We start from the raw sequence: 16,161 nt of genomic DNA on the forward strand, positions 1-16,161 counted from the left end.
GATCTCTCTCACTTGCTTTCTGTGTACCGGTATTCTTTGCTCACTCATTGACAGTCATGCAGTGTACATGTTCTTCATTGTCTTCCTATAAAACGTATTATTGATAAAATTAATCGTGTGGTCAGTCTGACTGGATACATGTACGTGTATTTGATGCAATAGGAATCATTCCAGATAACTTTCAAACAGAATTTGAAGGGAAACATGTTGTACTATAGAAGGCTGTTGCAGTAGGTGAAAGTCATGTATATTACAAAACTGGGATATTTTGTAAAGCAGTTTGATACATTTGTAGCTTTGTTTTTCAAGCACAGAAAGAAAATTACTAACAATAACAGAATTCTTTCAATAGTCTCAAATATTTGGCCTGTGGTTTCCTATGCTGTTTTGATGTAAATTACAACTGTATGATTATTACTGCAGCAGATGAATTACCTTCATTCTTGATAATCTCTTTTAAAGTCTTTTGTTGGTCTTCGGTTTAATAAGAAATTAAACAAGTCGCATAAGGCGAAATTACTACATTTAGTCAAGCTGTCGAACACACGGAATGAAACTGAACGCACTGTATTTTTTCACCAAGACAGTACAGCTTCGTCAATCCCCGCGTGAAGGAAATCGCTCACCTTCCACGTGCAAAACGTAGTGATATTGACACGCCAGATTAGCGCGGTAGCGTATTGTGCTAAGCAGGAAAGCGCGCTTTTCTGTATTCTTGTTAACTTTCTGAGCTTGTTTTGAATACAACCTATCATATCTATATGTTTTTGGAATCAGGAAATGATAAAGAATAAGATGAAATCATTTTTGGATCAATTTCTTAAATTTTAAACGTAAGACTAATTAATCTATTTTCGTTAATTGTGATCACATTTTAAGAGTAAACATGACATATATATATTTATATTTTTAGATTCAGAATGTGATGAAGAATACGATGCAATCAATTTTAAATCTGTTTGCGAAAAATCGATTTTAATGACAACTTTAATGAGCAAACTCATCAATTAAATTTTAACAAGCCTCCAAACTGAAATGCAATACCAAAGTCCGGGCTTCGTCGAAGATTACTTGACCAATTTGGTTGAAAAATGAGAGCGTGACAGTGCCGCCTCAACTTTCACGAAAAGTCGGATATGACGTCATCAAAGACATTTATCAAAAAAAATGAAAAAAACGTCAGGAGATACCATACTCAGGATCTCTCATGTCAAGTTTCATGAAGATCGGTCCAGTTTGTTTGTTTGTTTGATCGTTCATGGGCTAAAACTCCCACGGCTTTTACGTGTATGACCGTTTTTACCATACGCCGCTTTCGGAAGAAGCATGCTGGGTATTTTCGTGTTTCTATAACCCACCGAACTCTGACATGGATTACAGGATCTTTTTCGTGCGCACTTGGTCTTGTGCTTGCGTGTGCACACGGGGGGGGGATGTTCAGACACCGAGGACAGTCTGCACACAAAGTTGACTCTGAGAAATAAATCTCTCGCCGAACGTGGGGACGAACTCACGCTGACAGCGGCCAACTGGATACAAATCCAGCGCGCTACCGACTGAGCTACATCCCCGCCCCCGGTCCAGTAGTTTACTCTGAATCGCTCTACACATACACCACGACCCTCGTCTCGATTCCCCCCTCTACGTTAAAACATTTAGTCAAAACTTGACTAAATCAGTAAATGTAACAAGTCGCGTAAGGCGAAAATACAATATTTAGTCAAGTAGCTGTCGAACTCACAGAATGAAACTGAACGCAATGCCATTTTTCAGCAAGACCGTATACTCGTAGCATCGTCAGTCCACCGCTCATGGCAAAGGCAGTGAAATTGACAAGAAGAGCGGGGTAGTAGTTGCGCTAAGAAGGATAGCACGCTTTTCTGTACCTCTCTTTGTTTTAACTTTCTGAGCGTGTTTTTAATCCAAACATATCATATCTATATGTTTTTGGAATCAGGAACCGACAAGGAATAAGATGAAAGTGTTTTTAAATTGATTTCGACAATTTAATTTTGATAATAATTTTTATATATTTAATTTTCAGAGCTTGTTTTTAATCCGAATATAACATATTTATATGTTTTTGGAATCAGCAAATGATGGAGAATAAGATAAACGTAAATTTGGATCGTTTTATAAATTTTTATTTTTTTTTACAATTTTCAGATTTTTAATGACCAAAGTCATTAATTAATTTTTAAGCCACCAAGGTGAAATGCAATACCGAAGTCCGGGCTTCGTCGAACAATACTTGACCAAAATTTCAACCAATTTGGTTGAAAAATGAGGGCGTGACAGTGCCGCCTCAACTTTCACGAAAAGCCGGATATGACGTCATCAAAGACATTTATCAAAAAAATGAAAAAAACGTTCGGGGATTTCATACCCAGGAACTCTCATGTCAAATTTCATAAAGATCGGTCCAGTAGTTTAGTCTGAATCGCTCTACACACACACATACACAGACACACACACACACACACACACGCACATACACCACGACCCTCGTTTCGATTCCCCCTCGATGTTAAAATATTTAGTCAAAACTTGACTAAATATAAAAAGAAACAAACAGATACTGAGATAGACTGCTAACGTTCCAAAATATAGATTAAAAAAACAAAAGTAAGTTATTGGAACATTTCAATTTTGACAATTGATTTTTGATTAGACAAGACATTCAAGTCTTGTTTTGTCAAAAAATAAACATTCCAATAACTACCTTTCTTCTACATTTTACATTTTACGTCAAGTTTTGACTGAATGTTTTAACATAGACAGGGAATTGAGATGAGGGTAGTGGTGTCTGTGTGTGTATGTGTATACTAGCGATTTTTTTTATTCTTTGGTTTAATAGTTTGTGTGGTCGGCCTATGAGCTCTTTTAAATATATATAATGAAGACCAACCTACCTAGTCAAGAGACTAAATAAACTTCTTCTTCTTCTACTTCGTCGTTCGCTACTAAATAAACTATCTTTTCACCTTTGTTGAGTGTTGTCACTCTCTTCTGCCCTGTTTGTGCAAAAAGTATGTTGTTTGCTCATGCCATGGTGTTCCTACAATAATCTCTCTCAAACAAAATAAGCATCAGTGCAAAATAAGCTAGAGTAAAATCTAACAGCGAAAACGGTGGACGAAATTGAGGCCTGTGCTTTTTTCCACACTCGCAGCAGATGAAATTGCTGGGTCTTTGTGTACCAGCCAACCAGCCTTTCCTGCCTGTGCCCTACTTTAGGCTGTTACGAAGAGGGGTTGTTTCCCAAGTCAAAAGGCAGGTTGTGTTCTGCGCTTGTGCAGTGTCGAACTTCATTCCTATTTCCAGTCCTAAAAGGTTGAGGGATTTGTGATGTAAGCAGACAGTTGTATACAAATAGGCGATGTCTGTAAAACTCGTGCACTGACAAGAATCATGCTGTTCGCTAAGATTTGGTAAACTTTTTTTTCTCTTTTAAAAAAAGTGATCAAAAGTAATTTGCAGTCTCACTAAAATGTGGCAGAGTAGGTAATAATTAAATTTCAGTCCTTTTTTTTTTAAATGGTGTATTCTAATGGTGCAAAGCTTTTCACTGTTGTGTCCTTTTTCATTTCATACCACTACCAGGCAGAAAGAAAAGCAAGAGATTACACTCACTCAGCAGTGGAAGATTGGTTTCACACGTTTGCCTCCCCTGCCCGCCTTTTTCTTTGTGTGTGTCTTTCTACTGCTTTAGGTTTCCTTTCATGTGTGTTTGGGTTCAAACATTTCCCGTGCGCTCATCAAATTAACCTAGTTCAGGAGTTGCTTTCTGTTTCAGTGTCGGAACTGGCTGTTAGTCAATTTTAGTTGCATGCTCTAGCTCTAAATAGCACTTGTTACCTGTCAATAAGGGAAGTCAGTTCTGTTTTCGTAACCTGATTTTTGCAACCAACTTTCTTTGGTGCTGTTCGGCGGTGATGCCAGCAAGGAAGGGGGGGGGGGGGGGGGGTTGAAGAATAGAGCAGACTGTAGGTCTGTTCTTTCGTGGAACATCGTTAGCATTCTGTGCAAGGTTTTTGCATTATTTAAAACTCATGCTACATATTGTCGCTGTAATTCACAAACCTCGTATCTCAATTTTGAGGTTTTGAAACTAAAACAATAGTAAGCTCCCCGGGCGTGTAGCTCAGTCGGTAGCGCGCTGGATTTGTATCCAGTTGGCCGCTGTCAGCGTGAGTTCGTCCTCACGTTCGGCGAGAGATTTATTTCTCAGAGTCAACTTTGTGTGCAGACTCTCCTCGGTGTCCGAACACCCCCGTGTGTACACGCAAGCACAAGACCAAGTGCGCACGAAAAAGATCCTGTAATCCATGTCAGAGTTCGGTGGGTTATAGAAACACGAAAATACCCAGCATGCTTCCTCCGAAAGCGGCGTATGGCTGCCTAAATGGCGGGGTAAAAACGGTTTTTCGTTGTCTGTAACACACTCACCTGCAGTTTGAAACACTGTTATTTTCACTAAATAACAACTTTCTTCCTTTTTTTTTCATCTGAAAGTTAGAAGTGTTATTGTGATTTGTTTTGATAAAATTTGCATTTTTTAGGACAAAGATTTTTCTTTATTTTGATTTTTAAAGACATCTGTTTGAGACGATTCAACCAATTTCCCAAGTTATTCAGCTTTCATGTCATTGCATGTGTTTTTTTCTGGCCTTTTCTATTGTCTTTCCATACAGTTCACCTTGTGCTTTGTTTTCATGCCATTTTAATGAAATGAATGACAGGAAAAAGAAAGATATGTTTTTTTACGTTGTGTGTGTTACTCACACCACTCGCACATCGTGAGAGGTAACACACTCAAATAGTTTGTACAGTTATCTTGAAAATTATTTAAATCTTGCTGGAACAAAGTAAGGAATGAATCAAGTCAACAGAAAATGATGTCTGCGTTTATTGTTTTGAATTGGAGTTTTTTTTTAGGAACAGTGTTGAGTGAGTTACACACACTAAAACATCACAGGCACAATTGTGTTAAGTAACCTACTCCCAATACCTTGTCTCAGGATAAACAATATGTTTTTTTCATTACCCCTTCAATTTACTAGAGAAATATAAATGTTGAAGTGAAAACTTTTCAATATTCTTATTAGCATTTTTGTAATTAATGGCTGTTGGTGTATAAGTGTGTTACTTACACCAATATATGTCAGCTGCAAAGTTAGTGTTAGTAACTCACTCAGTTCTGAAAGTAGGAAAAACGTGTACTAGAGTACCATATCAATTAATCATCACTGAAGTGTGTTGTTAAATGCATATTAACCTGACTTTGACATTTTTCATGATGTATTCAAGATTTACTTTTGTTACGGTGAGTTTGTGTTGGTGCTTGTAACACAAATTGGTGTTGTGTAACAAACTCAGAGACACTTTCTTTGCTGATATGAATTTACCAGCATGCTGAATGTGTTAACAATAGTTTCAATAGTTGTGTAGCAACCATGGTGTCATTCTTACAATTAATTTCACAATTAACTGAATGCACTGAATAGGGACAACGTTTTGTTCATGTTATGACAGTGTTTTGTAACACACTCATTGGCGAATAAACAGCATTTTTCTTGATAACTTCAAAATCCGCCTTCACCCTGAAGATTTTTTGTTGGGTTTATAAAGTTTTTTTGTACAGTGTGTTGTTTTCATTACCAAGTGGATGGATATATGCTTTATACCTTACAAAATAATGTGAAGTAAGACTTTTTTGGTGAAATGTAACACACTCAGTGTCAAAAGTGAGAAAATCTTCTCTATATTGTGAATTGGAGCATGGTAGAAGTCATAATACATCATTGTTAGGTTGTTATGGTTTTGCTCTTTCATTTTTCATTCTTTTGCATGCATTTTTCATGTGAATATCTTGACAGTGTCCTAAAGTTTGATTTTTTTGGTGAAATGTAACACACTGATTGGAAACTTTTAGGAATGACTTGACAGATAACTGATAATGGGAATAACTGGTCCGGTATCATTGATGCATTTCAACTCTTTACTATTATGTACTTGTTTCTCTTCCCATTACATGTATAAAGTTTTGTGTGTAAAATAAATAGGAATTTTGCAGTTTTGAATGTCTGTGTTGTGAGACACAGAAAGTTGATTTTTGTTTGAATACATGTTCACATCTTGTTCTGATTTGATTTTGTTTGCTGACTGTCCGCATGAAGTGTGTGGAACTAAGAATAGATTGACTGCTCAAACAGTAATCTTTTCAGTTCTTTTCAGTTCTTTGAGTACTTGTTTGATCGTTGTTTTGTTTATTGGTGTTCCTGTAACACACACACATTCCTAGGGTACCTAGATATGCAGATTATTGCTGTCGGGGAATGCCACTTTTCACAAATGAAGATCAAGGTAGATACTAAATAATGCAGTTAACTTTTATTGTGTAATAGGTTTACTGTCAACTGTGTATTAGAAAACAATGTGTGACACTGTGTTATGTAACACACTCCAGTTAAAATTTTAAATGCAATTCATTCCGCAGTAATTGATGAAAATACATTGTTACTGCCCAGACACAACTAAACACATAAACAGTTTTGCTGGACCCCAAAATGGAAAGTAATCCAAGAGTTTGTATTTGTGACTCAAGTGTCCACAAATTCGACACCTTTTCTGAGCCATGACCATATATATATGTATATCTATCTCTAAATATATAGAGATAGATGACAGTGTATTTTTCGCGTGGCTATAAATTGATTCGACCTTTTCACTTTTACACTAAGGACAACTTACGGGTGCAAGGAAAGCGTTCTGGACAGTGCAGTGACATTCTAAAAATAGTAACGTAGTAACGGGAATATGGATTGACGCCACACGAAGGAAGGGAGATAAACGCTGAAAACACTGGAGAAGATAAGGAAGAGTTACTGGGAATGGATCCAAAGAAAAACCAAAATCGGTTCAGCGCTGCGCGCTGAGAGCACGTGTTGAAGTATCTCATCGATGAGGTTTTGTCCGGGATGTAGCTGAATATGGCCTCCAAATTTGAAAAAGATCGATCGAGAACTTTGGCTTGGCATCGCGGACACACACACACATACACACTCACACACACGCACACACACACACACACACACACACACACACACACACACACACACACACACACACACACACACAGACAGACACAAGTCGAATATATATATATATATATAGATATAGATAGATATATACGGCTTCTGTGTGTGTGTGTGTGTGTGTGTGTGTGTGCCACAGTGTGTGTGGAGGCAACACCTGTGGATTGTAGAGTTCTGTTTGTGATGGGGTCTGGCGGCTTTTGTCTGTCTGTATATTCTTGCCTTCCTTTGAGTGGGCACAAACTGGTGGATGAAAATGTTCACACGTGCTCTAAGACGGCGAACCGCCACGCTGTCTGTCTCTGTCTCGCGATTCACCCGGCAAAGCCGGGTATTCCTCTAGTGTATATATCAATTCTGGATGACTCCATTGGATAAAAAGCATACTCAATATTTTCTTAGTTGTAATTGTATGAAATATTATTAGTAACTGACATTAACACACATTAAATGATAGCATTGCACTATTTAAAAAAAAGATCAACCCATGAATCAAAGTTACATATTTGAAACGGTGATTTTTTAAAACAGTTTCTTTCATTTTTCTCAAATCAGCAAAAATTGAGATATGAGGTTTGTGAATTACAGAGACGATATTGTAGTTTTATATGTTTGGCTTTTACATATTTGGAAAAGAGTGAAATTCGCTTGTTACAGTTTTTCTGTCACACATCTGTAACGCATACATGTGCGATTTTGAACTCATATTCTCAAAACTACCAAATATAGATACACTGTCCTATGAAAAGACATATTTTTATTATTGAAATAGAAACCTGTGAACGAACATCAGCTTACACACACACGCAATTTTCCATTATGTTTTATTAGTTGAATTCGTTTCTACTCGTTAAAGACTATCTGGTGTAATTTTGATGCTCTTAGTCTTTAGAATATAGTCAATGTTTGTAAAGATTTTAGTCAAGCAGTATGTAAGAAATGTTATGTCCTTTGTACTGGAAACTTGCATTCTCCCAGTAAGGTAATATATTGTACTACGTTGCTAGCCCCTGGAGCAATTTTTTGATTAGTGCTTTTGTGAACAAGAAACAATTGACAAGTGGCTCTATCCCATCTCCCCCGCTTTCCCCGTCGCGATATAACCTTCGTGGTTGAAAACGACGTTAAACACCAAATAAAGTAAAGGAAAGTAAATGCTCTTAGTCTTACAAGAGCTAGAAAACATTTGATACGAGAAATGAGTGCACCATGGATCTGCTGCCTCTGTGGTATGGATCACTTTGCATCGCATATATATTGACAGTTCTATAAGTATAATGGAGAATTTTTATAACGGAGGACAAATTTATTTTTTTATAATTTTATTTATTGAAGTTAATATTCTTTTATGACTAAAACCTATAAATGTATGAGAAGGGAATGGAAATATATTCCTTAGTTAATGTAAATAAGATATTTGGTACTGGGAATTTTGTATTTTATTATTTTTCAGCATGTTTATGCATAATGATCATACCTCATATGGTGTTGCTTGACAGTGAGAGAAGATTGCTTTTGTGTTTAAAGAGTTAAGCTACCTAACTTTCTCTAACCTAGCCTCTAGTCTAATGCAAACATGACAAAACACAAGGTCCTTTTGCTTTTTTTTGACAGCGCCCACACACCCCCACACCCACCCCCACACCCACCCCCCCCCCCACACACACACACACCCCCCAACCCCCCCCCCCCCACACACACACACACACCCCAACCCCCCCCCCCCCCCCCCCCCCGCCCCTCAGCCACTCATAAATATGCATACATTTATGAATAATTGACGAATTCATTACAACATCCTGATTTTAAGAAAATGTTATGATATAAGATCTGTGGTTAGTTGCAAACTGGATCTGTTTGTTTGCTTCTTCTTTTCCTCTGTGTTTGTGCATCACTGCATGTGTATTTGCGTGCATGGATGAATACCTATTATTCAGTTTATTTAACTTCAGAGAAAAATAGCGAGGTAGATTCATTACTTTTATTTATTACTTTTATGAAGAATAAGGACCAACAGTGACACTGTTCTGACAGATTGCTCGTGAATAGTTGAAACCCCCACAGGCTACACGATGTACTTTCCCACGCTGTGTCCGTAGGGGCTACCCACAATATTTACTTACTTTATAAATAGTGGTATGGAGCAGCATGCTCTGCACGATGCAAGAGATGCACCACGAGCAAAAGAACCTGCTGTGTAAATGGATACCGACGGCAAAGTATTTCCTGTCATGTTGAAGTTTTCTAAACAGAGGGCAGAAAAACAGCTTCCCACGCTGGAAGCCGATGCCAGAAAACACGGACCAGATGGGATCCGGCCTCTGGCTTCCCTCTGATGGACCCTACCCACTCTCTGCAGGGTATCTTGTTTGTAGGGTACCTAGTTTCAGGACACCCTGTGGCATATTTTCATAAACTGAAGGGAAATTTGCTTGTCTTTCAGTGAAGCGCAAACAGCTCTGCATACTTTTTTTTACACACAAAACAGTGTTCTGTTTACAAGCGCGCCATGCACCATTGGTGCATACAATTAACATGACTGATAGGAATTGTCTTCAGCGAGGTAAAGTACGCATTGAGAGTGAGTACCACTGCGTCACCCAATTTACATTGTGGTCTAACTTGGTAACACGGAACAGTGGCAAATTGCACTATTGCATCAAAATGTAGCTACCCTGCTTCACGTCAGAATCTTGTCAAATTACCCACACAGTCTTTTATTCCAGACTGAACCCCGAAAATTATGGGTGTGTAAAAGTCTGTGGTGAGGTCATTAGAAGTATGTCGCAACATTTTAGCCAGTTTGACAAAGTTTATTCGGTTTCAACTCTTGAAAACAAAAACGGAGGAAGATGGTGTACTGGTGTGGTTGTATTGTCTTTTCGTTCAATTAAAGACATTTTGCCAGGTGGTTGTTTGAGTGTTTGAGAAAGCTAAATGTATCCCCTATTCAATGATTAATAATTTAAAATTAGAGTTTACTTTTCTTGCTTCTTTACTTTGACCATGAAGGTATAGGTGTCCACTGAACCAGTCACTGTTCGCACACATGTGTATAACACGTTCAGGTTTACGTACTTGCTCTGCTTGTTTACCCTGAAAACTGCCGAAGCCATACACAGAAAAAGCGTGGATCCATGCCAAAGCCACAAAGCAGGAACCCCAGGGGAGTGAGAGAAAAAAGGTTTTTGTAATGCCTTTTCCTTTCGTGTGGTTCAGCGAGGGGGCTTTATGCTGTGTTTCTGTTGGTGGTTTTGAATGTTTTATGACTTGGACTCAGTTGGAGGTGGTGGTTGATCAGCCCAGACTGTAAAGTGTGCAGTGGCATTGAGAATATTTCCATATGCTTGATTTTAAGTAACATTTGATTGATTTTAGAGGTGACTTATCCCACTCAAAAAGTAGAAACGATCACATGTTAATGTGACAGCATTGTGTCTTCTAATTCTATTTTAACGATGTGTGGGTTGAAATGACGCAATAGTGTTTACAAGAGGTCAAATAATAGAAACGTTCCTTTGCAGCATCTGATCGCTGAACAAATCTGCTGTTGAACTAATATCAATTTTGTTCTTCTCTATGCATGCACACATGTCATTTTTACATTTAGTCAAGTTTTGACTAAATGTTTTAACATAGAGGGGGAATCGAGACGAGGGTCGTGGTGTATGTGTGTGTGTCTGTGCGTGTGTGTGTGTAGAGCGATTCAGACCAAACTACTGGACCGATCTTTATGAAATTTTACATGAGAGTTCCTGGGAATGATATCCCCGGACGTTTTTTTTCTTTTTTTCGATAAATACCTTTGATGACGTCATATCCGGCTTTTTGTAAAAGTTGAGGCGGCACTGTCACACCCTCATCTTTCAATCAAATTGATTTCAATCTATTGTCCACTCAGTTATCGCTAACGCACGCGCACGCATACACACACACACAAACACAAACAAACACACACTCACATCACGCACGCACGCACGCAAATTAATACTCGTGAAAGCTGTGTTGCATCACATTCGAATTTTTGTGGAAGCTTTCTGCGTTTATTTCTGATATATATTTTATAACAGAATTGGAATATATACCATTCTCAAAAGTTGCATTTACATCAATACAAAGGTTTATTAAAATTCAGATCAAGTCAAGCACAGCCAAAAAAGCGCTTGGTTCTCTTGATAAGAGGGGCAGATTTTTAGTTTTGCAAAACTCATCTAGATTTTTCAGCGAGCACTCCTACCATCAACAACCTTTCCGGTTGTCTGGCAATCATTATCGCTACCGGAACAGAGTTCCTGAACCTTGCCCCCCCCCCCCCCCCCCCCCCCCCTTTTTTTTTTTCTTCTTCTCTCATCTGCAACATTTTTATGGGTGGGGGGGGGGGGGTGTGCGCAGAAAAGGGATAAAACCTTTTCACTACACGTGTTTTTGTGGAAATCCGCCCTACACTCTTCCCTCCCCTCTTCCTACAGTCAGACGCTGCTGCAAGTGAACTCGACAACGTGAGCAGTACACTTGCAGTTATTATTAAAACGCGACCTTGGCATTGCCTTTAGTGATGACGGATTCCGAGCTGAAACGCAACCAGTGCACACTATTTTCAGGCAATACCCGCAGCTGTGTAGATAGTGTGATGTGTAGCGCCGGCACCAAGCCCTATAATCACATCACCTCGCCCCTTCTTCCGCTCTCTTCCGTCTGAAAACGTGAGCTGATTAATTAATTCCCCGCACCCCCAGGGGTGTGAATCTCCGCAACAGGCCCGCTCTACCCCGCCACCTTGTCGGGTGATCGATAACAGCTTTGACTTTCCCTATCACGTTCAGGTTGGAGGCTTGTAGAATTTGTGAGTCGTCTTGCAACCTCTATATTTTTTTTCCAAGTGTTCGTGAGTTCTAAAAAGATCAGTGATGATCAGGTAGTTGATTTTTTTTTATTCCAACATGATGGGGTAGCAAGTGTTCAGATGTCGCCTTGCTCAGTTACTATCAACTAAACTGATTTGTCGTCATGTTATAGTCCAGGTGGATGCCAAAAGAAAAGAGACTGCCCTTTTTGAGTCCAAAAAAAAAGAAGCTTTGTCTTTGAGTCAAGAAAGCAACACAAAATGTGTCAAAATCCCCATTAGCACAATAACAAAGGTGCACGGTTTCAGGTAGCAGGCAGAAGCTGATGACCTCTGTTGCTGTTGCAGGTTTTGGTAGAGTTTGACGACGTGGACTGGAAGAAACGCGAGTGGTTCCGTGTGCACGACGTCTTCCAGGTGTTCCTTGTGGAGCATACACTGGTCTGGACCCGCCGTCCGGCCAGCGAAGGAGAGCCTCCGCCTTTGCAGTTTCCAGCTTTGGTAAGTTTCATACATAGATTTCATCATAATCTAGGTGTGTTACAAGGTGTTTACTACCATTTATGTTGTAACAGTATAGGTCCTGGATTAGGGAATGCTGTCAACGTATCCATTGATAATATTTTCTGGCATGAATATACTTAGAAAAGAGTCAACAACTCTTGACGTAAAATGGTTGACAAAGGAACATAAGCACATGCTTCCTAATCCTATTAATCGGTTTTTTTTAGTCGGAATTTAATAGGCAGCATAAGAGAAAATTGTCGTGATCCTTGGCTGGGTCTTCACAAACAAAACAAATTCTTCCAGACAAGCACTGAATAGAGAGAGAGAGAGAGAGAGAGAGAGAGAGAGAGAGAGAGAGAGAGAGAGAGAGAGAGAGAGAGAGAGAGAGAGAGAGAGAGAGAGAGAGAGAGAGAGAGAGAGAGAGAGAGAGAGAGAGAGAGAGAGAGAGAGAGAGAGAGAGAGAGAGAGAGAGAGAGAGAGAGAGAGATATCCCTTGTGAGTGACTTTATGGTCAAGTTGTGAACTCATTTGTCCTGGTGATGGTTGTTTTCTTTTTTTACTCAAGTGGGATTCAACTAATACTAATACTTAGGAAAATATGGCTGACTTACTCTCCACCATGTTAGCAGTGACAAAAATAAAATTCAGTTCTATGTCTCATGTGAAAATGTTTAGCTGTTAAAGGTCGGTGCATAATTGTTAGTTAGCCGTGATTTGGCTTTGTGCAATTCAAACCATGAATTTATGTGTTATATAAAGACCTTAGTGAATCGTGACATGTTAAAAATGTAATGTGTGCTGCATTATTCATATGGAAAAGTGTGTGTTATGTATGTGTGTTTGTGTGTGATTGTGTGTGATTCATGCTTATACATGTACATGTAGTGTCAAAATTGATGCATGGTTTATTCCCCGGAGGGTGGGGGAATGGGGGAGAAGAGTGCCCTTACACTTTTACAGCTTATAATGTCAGAATTGGCCTGTGGTGTTGAACAAAGGGAAATTCGGTCAGTAAAGCAGGCTCGATCATGTATGACAGTCAGTCCTATTACACACGACTGTTATAATTACTGAAAGCCTGCGAAAGGAGGTCATGTGCAAGTTGGTCGATATGTGTGTATAACACGCAGGGATTGGGGGGGGGGGGGGGGGGGGTTGAAGTCCTGGCTCTGGAAATCAATACAGCCATCTACAGTGTGCACAGTATTGATGTGTTGGCTCGCTCGCTTTGGGAAACAACAGCAGTCTTTTAATCTTGCTTGGTAGGCTCTTTATCCCAGGTTCCAATCGGCTGGTGTTGAATAAGGTTGCTTTCAGTTTCACTCGTCTTCCCCGTCCATCTAGGTTGTTTGAAAAGCAGCACAAAAGCCGCTCTCTTTCTCCCTGTGACTTCCATAGAGCTGATCTCGTTACGTGGACACCGTACCGTGCTGTTGATGGATTCTGTATGAACTTGGCCTCAATAGGCAGCTAGTTTGTGAAGAAACTAACAGTCGGTAGAGGGGGTGGACATAGATGTGTAGGGGAAAGGGTTTAAAAGCCAGGTACAAAAGGGTATTATACGGCAGGGTTTTCAAAGCCAACACAACGGCAACTCTCTAAAAGTAGGACACGGTGTAGTGGTGAAGAAGAAAGAGCTAGAGAAAGAGAGAGTGTGTGTGTGCTGGCTGGAGATTGAAGTTGAGCCTGTCAGACAAGTACGGCTGATTGATAAGGGAGCCCCGCCGCCATTCTGACCCCTGGCATTTCTGAAACCCCGCTCTCCTCAATCTCCCTGACAGGCCAGCTTTTGAAAAGAGGGGGCCGTCTCCCGAGTATTTTGCTGCGACCGCCTTACCGCTGTCGGCGGGAGCGGGGTAGTGAGTGAGATCAGCTTTATTTTCCGCTCCATCTTAGCAAGCTCTACAGCACCGGCAACCAGCCGATTGAAGTTTTTCATTTCCCTAGCGATGCTTCCTGTGTTAGTCTTTCGTGTTCTGTTGTGTATTTGTGCATGTGTTTGTGTGTCTGTGTATATGGTCTGTCTGTCTGACTGCCTGTCCGTCTGTCTGTCTGTCTGTCTGTCTGTCTAAGTAATGAGACCTAAACACGTAGATATTGAAAGAGCCTTTATTTCAGTGGAATCCTGTACTTTTTATGTGCGAATTTAGGGACATGTTTGAAATAATATTTTTCAATGTGTGTCATCCAAAACACTGTTAGTGTAAGTTATGGGGTTGTCAGAAATGAACTAATTGAGCTGCTGGCTATTATTAACTGATCTGTGCAAAGCATTGCATGATTTAAAAGTAATATTCAGAGAATTCACACAAAAATTCAAGCTAAGCAGTTAAGCAAAGACTTCTATCAATGTTCACGTGGATTTTCTGTACCAATTTTTGATGAAAATAATTAGATGTTTAAGTGGATGTGCTTTAATTTTATTTATTTAAAGGAGTTAATTGTTTCCTACCAGAAGAATAGACCAGCCCTCCAATCCAATAGAGAAAACAGCAATGATGAAATAACGCCCCCCCCCCCCCCCCTTCCCCCAAACAAAAAAGCATGAAGATTAACATGTAAAATTGTGATTGATAGAGAAAATATTAAACATTCACAGAAAGTTGTGCTTCGAAAGAGTGAATACCGACTTGTTTAAACATTTCCTGATATTTCCGGGAAGGAAAAGCTTTAGGGTTTGATCAGTCTTGGTCTCCATGAGGCATTGGTGAAAACTGAATAAATGAATTTAAAAAAATGGTAGCATTTTGTTAAAGACACCTGTGAGTAGCCTTGCAACTACCCTCACATTCCCAAACCTCATGATGTCCCACACCCACTTGACAGCAAATTTCAGTATCCTGTGGTGAGGGCAAACCTTGGTACACACAAACAGACAAGACAGCCACGCATGCATGCACGCACGCACACACACACACACACACACACACACACACACACACTCACACACACGCACACACTCACTCACACACACACACACACGCACACACACGCACACACACAATGAAGGAGAGAAGCACCAACATTACAACGCTTATTCCAAACATCACTCTGCACTGGTGGTTGTTTTTCTCTAACATTTTTGCTCTAAAACAAACCCACAAAAAAACAATCACCACATTCACCGAGGGATGACATTTTCTTTTGAATTCATGGTAGCAGCCAGCTAAAGGAGAGAAAAGAGTGAAATATGGGGTCCAACGATGGAATGTAAAGTGGAAGGAACAGCACGTGGCGTGGTGAGGAGATAGGAGAAGGTCGGGTCCAGCATGATGCCAAGCTCGCCGCTCTCCTGGACGGCTTGGCGTGTTTACCCAGTGGTAAGCTGTGCCAGTCATGACACGGTTGCCCTGACGACGGACGATTGATGGAGGAGTATGTGTGTTGGGGAGGGGGTGGGGATGAAGAGGGAGGGGTTTAGAGGAAAGGGCGGCCAGCCTAGCCAGCTCGAGCCATCTATCAGCAGGAGATATCCTTCTTCGCCTTTCCTGTTGGAAGATAGTACGCACACTTTTCCCTCACCCCCACCTTCCACTGCCACTTCCAGACCTCTCTCTTTTTCTCTCTCTCTCTCTCTCTCTCTCTCTCTCTTTCTTTCTCTCTTTCTCTCTCTTTTTGCGAAGCGGTTTTGCAATTTGCATGCCAGACCAGCCAGCGCTTCTTGGGGAGAAAAAGTTGGCACAGCGTGCGGTGAACAATAACTATGTGCCAGGA

The 16,161-nt window shown here is 40.1% G+C and overlaps 2 protein-coding genes across 2 annotated transcripts in view; both read left to right on the forward strand.

Moving 5' to 3' along the window:
• The window catches only part of LOC138982996 (eukaryotic translation initiation factor 2-alpha kinase 3-like), a 387,290-nt gene that overhangs the window by 325,626 nt on the left and 45,503 nt on the right, over positions 1-16,161 (forward strand). The window lies entirely within an intron of this gene.
• LOC138982995 (probable JmjC domain-containing histone demethylation protein 2C) overlaps positions 1-16,161 on the forward strand; it is a 124,397-nt gene that overhangs the window by 24,203 nt on the left and 84,033 nt on the right. The window contains exon 2 of the mRNA XM_070356383.1: positions 12,289-12,441. Coding sequence (XP_070212484.1) covers positions 12,289-12,441 — 153 coding nt within the window. The remainder of the gene's footprint in view (positions 1-12,288; positions 12,442-16,161) is intronic.

The sequence above is a fragment of the Littorina saxatilis genome, linkage group LG12, assembly GCF_037325665.1.
Source record: "Littorina saxatilis isolate snail1 linkage group LG12, US_GU_Lsax_2.0, whole genome shotgun sequence".
Lineage (NCBI taxonomy): Eukaryota > Metazoa > Mollusca > Gastropoda > Littorinimorpha > Littorinidae > Littorina > Littorina saxatilis.